General features: G+C 40.8%; 2 protein-coding genes across 3 annotated transcripts; both read left to right on the top strand.

Moving 5' to 3' along the window:
• The first annotated feature begins 198 nt into the window (after positions 1 to 198).
• LOC129176928 (gastrula zinc finger protein XlCGF7.1-like) lies at positions 199 to 3,074 on the top strand. 2 transcript variants are annotated; one of them, XM_054767459.1, is made up of 2 exons: positions 199 to 567; positions 1,916 to 3,074. In XM_054767459.1, the coding sequence occupies exon 2, from the start codon at positions 1,966 to 1,968 to the stop codon at positions 2,926 to 2,928; it is 963 nt and encodes a 320-aa protein (XP_054623434.1). In that variant the 5' UTR covers positions 199 to 567; positions 1,916 to 1,965; the 3' UTR covers positions 2,929 to 3,074. The 2 variants fall into 2 exon arrangements, with proteins under 2 accessions (XP_054623434.1, XP_054623444.1); XM_054767469.1 differs by having other exon boundaries at positions 209 to 356.
• Positions 3,075 to 8,532: 5,458 nt separating this feature from the next.
• On the top strand, positions 8,533 to 11,934 carry LOC129176844 (oocyte zinc finger protein XlCOF6.1-like). The gene is made up of 2 exons (XM_054767306.1): positions 8,533 to 9,002; positions 10,272 to 11,934. The coding sequence occupies exon 2, from the start codon at positions 10,322 to 10,324 to the stop codon at positions 11,519 to 11,521; it is 1,200 nt and encodes a 399-aa protein (XP_054623281.1). The 5' UTR covers positions 8,533 to 9,002; positions 10,272 to 10,321; the 3' UTR covers positions 11,522 to 11,934.
• The last annotated feature ends 764 nt before the right edge of the window (positions 11,935 to 12,698 follow it).

Genomic DNA, 12,698 nt, shown 5'->3' with positions numbered 1-12,698 from the left:
TCAATTTTAGGATGGCTTGAGCCTCCCTATAATAATATGTTTTATTTAGGGCTGTCAATTGATTAACATTTTTAGTCAAATTAATCTTTTTTTCCCCAATTGAAATATGTCCAGTTTGCAGTGTGAGTGAAGGCGTTCGTCATGGTGACGTCATCACAACGTCACCAGCCGCTACGACAGTATGCTGGCAAAACAAACACAATTGATAATTATTTAAAAATATTTGCAGGATGAAGTGACAATGAGAGACAGTTTTATTCATGTCAGGATAAACGTGTCTCCGTGAACTAGCTTAGCTTGCCAGCTGCTAACAGAGACCCGGAAGTTAGCAACACATTGCTAAGCAGAGATCAAGTGTGAGTGTTAAGTGTTGTGATTGTGTGAAATATGTAAAGTACAAATGCTGAGAGCGTTGCCGAATCGGCGACTTGAAGAAAAATGTGTGTAGTGTGAGAAAGAATGATAGCGGAGCACGAGGAGGAACTTTCGCGAACAAAAGAGGAGAACGAGCGACAACGTCAACTACTGGACGCTGTTTTCAAGAAGCCTCTAGTTGTGTTAGCGCAGGTTAGTTTCATTCTTACTCTCACATTTTTATAAGCTTTCTATTTGTTCATTAACGCCACTCGTAAAAAGCTTTTCTCCGTCAATCAATATCAAGGAGTAGTGTCAGTGTCGGATCGATACCAGAGTGATGAGATGGATATTTTTCAGTTCGCTTCTGTGTTTATTTATATTCACAGATATGTGATTTTATAGTTGTGTTACTACATTGACGATATTGCTCTATTTATAAATTGGTAAAATCTTCGCATTGTATCGAATCGATAACAAAATTTGCAGTACGACTCTGCTACTTCCCAACTGAAAATGTTGACCTCAAAAAGTGATATTTAATGGACAGACGTGTTGAGGCACCCACGATTTTTTTTGCCTGATTCTGATGTATGTCCATAGGGACATGCATCTGACATGCATCTGACATGCATCTGAATTATGGGCGCGTGGTGGACGCATATGCCAGAATGAACGTGTGCTGTACTCAAATCCTCGAAATTTACAGCTGCTTCAAATTGGAAAATATTTCAGGAAATGGAGATAAAAATGGGTTTCTCCTAGTACCGGTAATTTTATAAATAGAATGTTTTGGCTTAAACGATATATTCCAAGGATAAAAATAACAACAAACTCTTGAAATTAAGGGCATAAAATTGGCCTCAGATATCACCAGATTGCAAGAAATGAGGTCTAATTTTAAAACATTTTCAGGGGTAGGGCCCCCAGACTCCCTGCTCCATTTTCAGCACCTCAGCATCGGCCACACCCCCCTTTTCAAAAAAGCTACATCCGCCCCTGGTGTGCACGATTTGTGCCCATCAACATTGTCCATCCAGTTGTATCCAGTACAAACATTGTTGCGTTGTGGCAGCCATGTATTCATACTCGCTTGTTTACAATGACACAGTGTCTTTCGCTAAACTCGCAGCACAGTGACCTGTTGTGCTTCGTTTGTCTATCACATCAGCGTCACTGTACCTTAGGGTATCTCACTTCAGAAGAACAAGAAGAGTTAGCTCAGCAAAACAAATGCACACGTCTGTCTACTGAAGTAGTCCATGTGTGAGCTGGAGGCACTTTTAACTGCTGAGAGGGACACGGATAAACTCCTCAGATACATTGTTAGAACAAGACTCAAGATTCAAATAGGGAGTATGAAAATCTAAAAAAGGTGTATATACAGGGAATTTTAAAATATAAAAGAGGGCATATATAGATACAGAATGTGCAATTAGCAAGGAACGACAACAGTGCAAATACTTCCAAATGTGCAAAAATTTGAGGTAGATGCAACATATGCTACAAGTCTCTCTTTCTCTCAATGCACTTTGTCTCTTTGTCTTCTGCTGTCCTGCAGACGTCAGTGAAGAACATCTTCCCACTGAGCAGCTGGAGTGGAACTCCAGGATGGAACAGCCCCCACACATGAAAGAGGAAGAGGAGGAGCCACAGCACCCTTACATTAAAGAGGAAGAGGAGGAGCCACAGCACCCCCACATTAAAGAGGAAGATGAGGAGCCACAGCACCGTCACATGAAAAAGGAAGAGGAGGATCACAGCATCAGTCAGGAGGGAGAGCATCTTGGAGGACTGGAGGAGTTCCCAGTGATTGATGTCCCTGCGAAGAGTGAAGATGATGAAGGTGAAAGTGAGGAGAAGAGAGAGGTGGAGCCTCCAAGCAGCAGCTCAACTCAACACATGACAACAGAAGCTGATGGAGACCACTGTGGAGGATCACAAGCACACAACCTCTTAGCTCCACTATCAGATAGTGACGACACAACGTCACACTCTCCGGACACTGATGATGAAGACTCTGACGCTGATATGACATGTCACACTGACAACACACGCTGGAAATGCTCTTTATGTGACAAAACTTTTGTTAGCAAGGGCAATCTGAAAAAACACATGAGACTTCACACAGGAGAGAAACCTTTCACCTGCTCAGTTTGTGGTAAACGATTCTCTCAGCGGTCACATTTGAAAGCACACACCAGAATACACACTGGAGAGAAACCCTTCTCCTGCTCGGTTTGTGGTAAAAATTTCATTGAGAAATCAAATTTGAAAGTCCACACAAGGTCACACACTGGGGAGAAACGTTTTCCTTGCACCGTTTGTGGTAAAGGATTCATTCGTAATTCACATTTGAAAAAACACACAAGCATACACACTGGAGAGAAACCTTTTCCTTGCTCGGTGTGCTGTAAAGGATTCTATCAAAGGGGTGATTTACAAAGACACACAAGAGTACACACTGGAGAGAAACCTTTTTCATGTTCAGTTTGTGGCAGAAGTTTCTCTCAGAAGAGAACTTTGATGGGACACAAAAGAACACACACGAGAGAAAGAAACGTTTCTTGTTAAATGTGTGCGCAGCGATTCACAAATAGTACAAACCTGAGTGAACACCTAGAAGCCACACTGGGGAGTAACTTGAAAGTTACTGTATATTTAAAGGATGCATCCATTGCAATTGATTGCAAAGAACACAATAAAGGAAGTACAGATAAGCAAGGCACAGTTTCTCTTTCTTCTTAAGATTCAATAGTTTTATTGTCATATGCACAGTAAAACAGGTAGTTATACTTTGCAATGAAATTCTTATTCTGTTCATTCTCCCCCCCAAAAAAGCAAGAAAACACAAGAAAATGAATAAGAATAAAAGAAACATTAATAACAATAAATTAGGCAACAAGAACAGTAGAGACATGAATACCAATAAATAAATAAATAAAGTGCTATGAGTGTGTGCGTGTGTTGCGTGCGGCGTGTGTGAGTGCTTCGTTGAGAAGCCTGATGGCCTGTGGGTAAAAGCTGTTTGCCAGCCTTGTGGTCCTGGACTTCAAACTCCTGTAGTGTCTGCCTGACGGTAGGAGTGTGAATAATGAGTGTTGTGGATGTGATTAAAATAAATTATTAGATTAAATAATCTTCGTGAATGTTCTTCTTGTAATATTATGACTTTATTCCCCCAATATTTTGACCTTATTCCCTTAATATTATAACTTTTCCCCAACCAAAATGTCCCAAATATGACAAATTCATGTTGTTTTGTTTCTCATAATATTACGACTTTTTTATTTACATTTTTTCTTTAATATTTCAGATCAATGCTACTAAAATGACGTTTTTTCCCTCATAATATTTTGACTTTATTCCCATAAAATTGCGGCTTTTTTCTCGTTAGAATTCAGCTTTTTTCTCTTAATAGTTCTGCTAAAAAGTGCATGTCATGGACAAATACAAATGACAACCATGTCATTTTTTTGCACACACGTTATTCCCCCATTCAATGAGGTTGCCCCGTGAGGTGCATGGTAGTTGTCTATGCCCATGCACATAATAATAATAGTAATAGTGCTTCTCCATGAGTCAATAACATTGAATTGATCGATCGGCAAGATACTTGTGTGTCTATCTTTATTTCTCTTAATTTTCTAACACTACAAATATTTCTTAGAAAGAGTCATAGAAAGTCCTGAGGAAAGCCCTGCACACTCCAAAACACCTCAGTCTCCTCAGCAGCTGGAGGCTATTCTGGCCCTTGTCAGCAGTGAGGGCTGGATGGTGTTGAAAGCACTGCAGAAGTCAAAGAACATGACCCTTACACCACTCCCAGTGTTCTCCAGGTGAGGACACTGGCTTCGGACTTAATCCAGCACCAACACCAAAGTTTGCTACAATGGAAAAGGTGGGAGAGACATTATCAGAACATATGCTGGTGCAGGACAATGCCGAAGGTGACAGAGCAAAGCTGAACTTTTCTAAAGTATCTCTTTGTCTCAATGCACTTTGTGGAAGACGGGGAGCCACAGCACCCCCACGTTAAAGAGGAAGACGGGGAGCCACAGCCTGCCCACAGTAAAGAGGAAAGGGAGGAGCCACAGCCCCTCAACCGTCAAGAGGAAGAGGGGGAGCCACAGCCCCCCCACATTAAAGAGGAAAAGGGGGGCCACAGCGGTAAAACATTCTATGATAATGGTGATTTAAAAAAACATACAAGAATACACACGGGAGAAAAACCTTTTCCCTGCACAATTTGTGGTAAAAGATTCTTTCGACAAAATGATGTGAAAAGACACACAAGAGTACACACTGGAGAGAAACTTTTTCCTTGCTCAGTTTGTTCGAAAATATTCACTGAGAAGTCACATTTGAAAGAACACAAAAGGGTACACACTGGAGAGAAACCTTTTTTCTGAGTAGTTTGTGGGGAAAGTTTCACTCAGGCAGACTGACTCATTAAACGCTATTTCATTTGAATTTAGTTTGATGTAGATTTGGTTAAGTTTTGTGAATAATGAGAAATTAATGGTTCAATAATTTTTGTACAAAATAACATTAAAGCAAACGTGTCACTGCATGGGATCACGCATGGGTCCTTTGCCTACATAGACAGAATTCAAAAATCAATTGTCATTATATTCCATATTTTTCTTTAATGCCTCTAAATTTACATGTTTTCCTTTTTTTGTCGTAATATTATGACTTTATGATAGTAACAAGAAGTTTTTAAAGATTTTTAATTTTTTTTTAGAATGTGCTGAGGGCCACTAACAAAAACGCCACGGGCCACAAATAGCCCCTGAGCCGCACTTTGGACATCCGCGCTATTGGCAAACTAGGCGAATGCCTCAGACCCCCAAGCCAACAGGGGCCCCTGATGCTGCATGTTCAGCCTCAGATGTGGCGAATGAGAGTGTCTTGTCTTTATCGGCACCTATCTTGTGTGTTTATTTGATCCCTTATACTGTATGCTTTGTCCTACTGTGATCTGCGTTGTCCTGTTTTGGGATGCTTGTGGGATCAGATTAGGACATTAGTCATTTGAATTTTTCCCTTGTAATAAAAATAAACAGTCAATGTGGTGGTTTAGCTTTGATTTTATGTGTATTTGAGATAAAACAGACAGACGGTTTCAACGGGGATGGTAATGACACGACCCGTTTGGGAGTGGGAGGCAAACTGGTGTTGTATAAGAGAAAGAAGGGGGTCTTGGTGGCCGAACAGGCTGAGGAAGTGCTAAGTAAGTTAGAGGGTGACGTGGTTAGGGTGAGTGTACGCAGTAAGCCATTCTTATGAACAGCAGGCCTAGTAGCTGCACAAGATTTGCTCAGATCAATGGTGAGGCAGAGCGTCACGTTCAAAGTGGGAGACGCATGCTAAAGAACGCGAGTGACCCATGTCTTGCTCTGTTATCATATAGAGCTATGCCATTGGCTAACGGCTACAGCCTTGCCCAGTTGCTTATGGGCCAGAGGCTTCGAACACAGGTCCCTCAGCACCCTTCTCTATGGTTGTGGTTGTGGTTGAATTTATTTCGAACATGCATCCAGTTTACATTGAATGCTTCATGTTACAATTCACAATTCCACATGTCTGAAGAGTTGTCTAGCAGAGTTTATTTAATCTTACCCCCTCTCCTTATCACATCAGTTGCTAATGCGTGTGTTCACTTCCTGTGTTCAACATAAACTAATTCACTGCATACTTATTTTTCACTATTATCATTACTATTTTTTTTTAAACAAAACAAATTTTTTTCCCCCGTTGATATCCGAATCCACTTCTTGCCGTATTTTGTGTTGTACTGTGAGTGTCATTGAATGTAGATACTTGGGTTGCTAATTCCAGTACCTTGAGCAGGCCCTTGCAACGATGACATCAAAGGCCAAAAGTTATTGAATGTGATCCTCCTGGTTCTTTCTTTGTGGGTCGCATCCTCCATTTGCCTTGTTGTCATGGTGAGAAGTTCTTTAGTATTTATCAAGACCGTAGATATTTTTGACAACAAGCACTCTTGCTTCTTCTGGACCTCCATTTAGCTTGATGTAGATTTTGCCGACGGTGCTCCAAGTGCTTCGTATCTCACCCTGCTTTCTTGGCGATGTCAGCTTTGCGTTTTGCCAGATGCTTATTCATGCCTCTCAGCTTCTTTCCCTGTTTCAGCTGTGCAGTTTTGCATTCCCTGTTGGTGAACTTAACGACGATGACAGGTGTGGTGTTGTTTCTGTCATGTAGTGGGATGCAAGTGTCGATGGTGTTGATATCTAAATCCAACTCCTTTGATTGTCGGAAATTGGCAATCTGTTGCTTTGTTGAAGGAACATCCATTCCATCTGGTTCTCCTCTGCCCTGGGTGTAATACGGAGCCTGTGAGGACCACATCGTTCATATGTGCATTCTGAGCCATCTTGTCAGGTATATTTTTCATTTGCTTAGTGATATTTGCCTTTGCTTCTTTCTCTTCCTCAAGAGTGGTGCGCAAGGCAGCATTATCCTCCAACAGTGCCTTGATATCATCCTGTACAACGTTGCTATCATTGCATAATACTGTATTTTCTTTCATAGGGTTTTTAACCTCCTTCAGAGTAGCAAGCAAGGCAGCATTATCTTCCAATAATGCCTTGATATCATCCTGTAGAACCTTGACATCCTTGCATAATGCTCTGTTTTTTTTCCCATAGGATTTATAGCCTCCTTAAAAGCAGCGCACAAGGTAGCATTGTCATCCTGCAGAGCCCTAACATCCTTGCATAATGCTCTATTTTCTTCCATAGGGTTTATAGCTTCTTTAAGTGCACCGCGCATGGCAGCAATGTCTTCCACTAATGCTTTGATATTGTCCTGCAGAACCTTGATATCATTGCATAATGGTCTGTTTTCTTGCATAGGGTTTTTGACCTCTTTGAGAGCAGCGCGTAAGGCAGCGTTTTCATCTTGCAACTCCTCAATTTCTTTTCTTAGTGCCTTGGTATCCATGCTCAGTGCTCTAATTTGTTCCATAATGTTATGACATCATCATGGACCCCTGCAATCATTTCCACAGTGGTGACGTTCTCCGTTTGTACCATTTTCATCTCTAATGCCAGACATTTATCAAAATATTGCTTTGTTTGTGAAAAATTGTGCGCAATTCGTGATTGCAGACGCATCAATTTTTGCTGTGTTTCTGCCGCAATACGGTCTTGTATCTCATTCATCTCCTTCTTCAAGGCGTGTAATAATATCAAATCTTTGCTCTCGAGAATATTTTCAAATTCTGAAACTGTTTTGTCATTCGAGTCATCGTTCTCCTCCGCATTCAACAGCCAGACTGACCCAGTGTCTGATTTTGAATCCGTAATTCCAGGACCTGTGTCATTTTGCTTTGTGTTTGGCACTGTTGCTAAGCAACCGCTTTGAACATCAGCAGTTGGCCAGTTAGCTTGACTTGCTAGCAGCTAGCAGCACTTTTAACTAGTTTATTTCAAGGAATCTGTACCTCTCACCTATCCGAGTTAAAGTTGAGGGAGTCAGCGAGCTGTTCTGATCTCGTTTCCGTGAAGTGTAGTCTGGAAAGCACCAAAATAGTTTTAGCATCTTGAGCAGAGCTCTTGCCATGTACGTCCTTCCCGTCAACAGCAGGGGGGAAAAAAGTTATCTATTTCGCCGTGAGTTACCTACTGGTGCTACTGTGGGAGAGAAAGACAGGGAGAGGAAGCTTAAGGACATATTACAAATAATAAATTACAATCACACCACCCGGAAAGGGAATGTACCAAATCCCAGAGTTACAGGAAGTGATAATATTTGGACCAATCACCTCTGGGGAGATGGTACATTCATTTTCCGGTTAATGTTGATAGCCGAGAAGTGGAAACTCCAAGTTTAACAGATATAATGAATTATTTGTGATAGTGCCAATGTCTTGTGGCTTTTTTTAGGGGAGATGTGGCGTAACCTGTGTTATGCTGGCGTGCTTTTATTTTGAAGACCGCATGATTGGTCGCGAGAGTTACGTGAGTGTAAATAAAGAGAGCTTGCATGTGGAAAAGCTCTTTCCGTCTGTTTGAGCCCACATATTAGAAACACGAGCGTTGGTGAATCAACAACAATCGCGGCTGCCAGAAACACAAAAACGGTTGTGAAATGAAAACATTCTTATGGGATGGAGTGTTATGCTTTGGAGTGTTTGTCAGTCAACAAGTGACGTCACCGAAGAGTCACCGAAGTCCAAGCGCATGCGCACTTTGAAAGTATATTTCGGGTAGCCTTCGGAGAAAAACACAATGGATACTTAAAAAAATATTTCATATGAACGGCAAAGTGATTAAGTGGTAGTTGGAGATAGTTTTATTCATGTCAGGATAAATTCGTCTCAGTGAACTTCGAGCTAGCTTAGCTTGCTAGCTGCTAACAAAGAGACCCGAAAGTTATCAACACGTCGCTAAGCTAAGCAGACATCATTGAGTGTGGCGATTGTGTCAAAATGTGTAAAGTACAAATACTGAGAGCTGGGGAATGGGCGACTAATCGCGGCATTTGATTAAATATTTGTAGTGTGAGAAAGAAGGGAGGTCCGGGGAGGCGCTTTCTCGAACGAAAGAGGAGCACGAGCGACAACGTCAACTACTGGGCGCTGTTTTCAAGAAACCTCAGGTTGTGTTGCACAGCAGGTTAGTTTCATTCTTACTCTCACATGTTTATAAGCTTTCTATTTGTTTATTAACACTACTCATAAAAAAGCTTTTCTCCGTGAGTCGATCTCAAGGGTACATTGTAGGATCGATACCAGCATGATGAGATGGATATTTTTCAGTTCGATTCGACGTGTTGTAACATTGAAACAACGCCAGACATCACATGCATGCTCTCATGTATGCTTAATGACCAAAAATAACATTTCCAAACTTGAACAACCTGTACGGTGTTGCTGGCTTTGTCAATAAATCAGCAACCATCTGATTAGTCAAGAAGTAATGAAGACTGAGCTTCCCATTTGAAAATGTTGACCTCAAAAAGTGATATTTATTGTCCTCACTTAAGAAAAATGGTAGAGGCTGATGGTCTGCCTGCTGGGCGTTTCTGCCTGACGCACCTCAACCAATGCTATTTATGCAGCTGTGACACCTATGGGCCTAAGCGGGTCATCAGCTGGGGACCACCAGTCATCGATGTTTTGCTCCTTTAACTCCAGTATATCTCCTGGTGGCGGAGCGTTGGTAGAGACATTTCCTTCCCACCCCCTGCTGATGCCCTATGTGTTGTCTGGCCCCCACCTCATATGCTTCCTTCCTCCTTAGCCACAGCCTTTCTCCGCCTCCTCAGCCAGCTCTTTGATGGCTTTCCGATGCACCCCTCCTTGCATCCCACATCATGTTTACATCTCTGTCCAGTGACAGGACTTTTCACCGATGATATGGCACCCTGCGTGTCCTGGAAAATAATAGGTGTGCAGTATGGGTGAGAAGCTCTGTCACCCGGGAGCAACTCTGAGTAGAGCCGCTGCTTCGCTGCATTGAGAGGAGCCAGTTGAGGTGGATTGGGTATCTGGTCAGGATGCCTCCCTGTGGAGGTGTTATATTTTAATAATAATTTTTTCAAATGATACATGGTGAGAGTGTAGCGATAATCCATTGTCGTGTTAAACATAGCGATAGTTTGTTATACTGATATTTTGTCACACTCCTTGTTTGGGAGTAGAAGAGTTAGCTTAGCCAACCAAATATATACGTCATGTAAAAGCATTAGGAGACCCCATGAGGTGTTTTTTTTTCCACATGTCTGTATATTGTCGTACTCTATGTGTCAGCTGGAGGTACCCTGACTGCTGTGAGATCCTCAGAGTCATTGTCAGAACATATGCTGGTGCAGGACTATGCCTCACATGACGGAGCAAAGCTGGACTTTTCTAAAGCATGTCTTTGTCTTCTTTTGTTCTGCAGACGTCAGTGAAGAACATCTTCCCCCTGAGCAGCAGGAGTGGAACTCCAGGATGGAGCAGGAGGAGCCACAGCACAGCAACATTAAGGAGGAGGAGGAGCCACAGCCCCCTGATGTTAAGGAGGAAGAGGAGGAGCGTCAGCACCCCCACCTTAAAGAGGAAGCGGAGGAGCCACAGCCCCCATACATTAAAGAGGAAGAGGAGGATCACAGCATCAGTCAGGAGGGAGAGCATCTTGAAGGACTGGAGGAGTTCCCACACGTTGTTGTCACTGTGAAGAGTGAAGATGATGAAGGTGAAAGTGAGGAGAAGAGAGAGGTGGAGCCTCCAAGCAGCAGCTCAACTCAACACATGACAACAGAAGCTGATGGAGACCACTGTGGAGGATCACAAGCACACAACCTCTTAGCTCCACTATCAGATAGTGACGACACAACGTCACACTCTCCTGACACTGATGATGAAGACTCTGAAGCTGATATGACATGTCACACTGACAACACACGCTGGAAATGCTCTCAATGTGACAAAACTTTTGTTAGCAAGGCACGTCTGAAAATACACACGAGACATCACACAGGAAAGAAACCTTTCACCTGCTCATTTTGCGGAAAAAGCTTCATCGCTAAGTCATATTTGAAAGAACACACAAGAATACACACTGGAGAGAAACCTTTCCTTTGCACGGTGTGTGGTAACAGATACTCTCAGAAAAATTGTTTAAGAAGACATACAAGAATACACATTGGAGAGAAACCTTTTTCTTGCTCGGCATGTGGCAAAAGATTCAATCAAAAAGTTGATTTAAAAAGACACACAAGAATACACACTGGAGAAAAACCCTTTCCCTGCTCGGTGTGCGGTAAAAGATTCTCTCAAAAAGCCGTTTTCAATAGACACACAAAAATACACATTGGAGAAAAACCGTTTTCCTGCTCAGTTTGTGGTAAAGGGTTCATTCAGAAGTGTCATTTGAAAGAACACACAAGAATACACACTGGAGAGAAACCCTTTCCATGCTCAATGTGTGGTAAAAGATTCTGTAAAATGAGTGGTTTAAAAAGACACACAAGAATCCACACTGGAGAGAAACCTTTTCTTTGCACGGTGTGCGGTAAAAGATTTGATCTCAAAGGTAATTTAAAACGACACACAAGAGTACACACTGGAGAAAAGCCTTTTTCCTGCACAGTTTGTGGCAGAAGCTTCTCTCAGAAGGTAAGTTTGATTGGACACAAGAACACACACTAAAGAAAGAAATGCTTCTTGCTGGGTGTGTCGTCGGCGATTCACGAATAGTACTAGTGAGAAACTTGAAAGCTTTATTTAAAGCGGTGGTGTCCAAACTTAAAAAAAAAAATGAAAAAATGAATTCAAGGGTCACTTTGATATGCTACAAAGTACAAAAAAGTGCATCTCAGCTTTGTCTTATAGATTAAAAAAACATATTAGCAACTTTGCTCTCTGCTCTTTTTTTCATTTTTCATTTTTCCTGTTTTTGTAAATTTTCCAAATATTCGAACTGTCTTCCTGAATAATCCTTGTAAATTTTTTTCTCATAATATTATGACTTTATTCCCATATTATTGTTACTTTATTCCCATCATAAATTTTTTCCCCAACCTAATTTTCAATACATTCCAACTTTATTTTGTTTTGTTTGTTTCTCATAATAGTACAACTTTTAAAAAATAAAATATTTTTTATTGAATATTTTAACTCTATGCTACTAAAATTATATTATTTTTCCTCATAATATTTTTACAAATTTATTCTCGGAAAATAGTGACTTTTATTGTTATAATAACATTTTTTTCTGTTTATATTTTTTATTTTATTCTCGTGAAATTATTGGGGTTTTTTCCCATTTCTCCTGTGGTGTTTGTTTTTTAAAATTCCAACTATTTCCAATTTCTTCTTGTAAATTTTCTTCTCGTAATTATGACTTTATTCCTATCCAACATAATTTTCAGACTTAAAATAACTTATTTTTTCTTTAATATTTCAACCTTATGCTACTAAATGGACATTATATTACCTCATCCACCTTTTTTCTCTTAATATTTTGTCTTTATTCTTGTTAAGTTACTGCTGTTTTTTCCATTTTTGCTGTTGCTCTTTTGTTTTTTTAAATCTTGTTCTGTTTAAATTCTATGTAAATTCTATTTTTAGAATGTGCCACGGGCCATTAAAAAAAAACATCCGCGTACCTCAAATGGCCCCTGGGATGCAGTTTGGACACCACTGATTGAAATTCTGCATCCAGCTGTATTTCAAAGCACACAATAAGTGAAGTGCGAATAAGCAAGACAGTATTACTAGTATTTAAAAACCTAAAGTTGTGTAAAAAGACTTCTAATGTTGCTCACTGACATTCTGATGAAATGTTTGTTCCTTTCACCTAGCATGTATGAACACACTTTTCTTC

The sequence above is a fragment of the Dunckerocampus dactyliophorus genome, chromosome 1 (genome assembly GCF_027744805.1).
Source record: "Dunckerocampus dactyliophorus isolate RoL2022-P2 chromosome 1, RoL_Ddac_1.1, whole genome shotgun sequence".
Classification (NCBI taxonomy): Eukaryota; Metazoa; Chordata; class Actinopteri; order Syngnathiformes; family Syngnathidae; genus Dunckerocampus; species Dunckerocampus dactyliophorus.
This window is presented reverse-complemented; position numbering and strand designations above follow the sequence as displayed.

What these genes read in the sequence shown, in the direction of transcription:
- LOC129176928 (XM_054767459.1), top strand. Translation starts at nt 1,966, where the DNA reads ATGGAACAGCCCCCACACATGAAAGAGGAAGAGGAGGAGCCACAGCAC.
- LOC129176844 (XM_054767306.1), top strand. Translation starts at nt 10,322, where the DNA reads ATGGAGCAGGAGGAGCCACAGCACAGCAACATTAAGGAGGAGGAGGAG.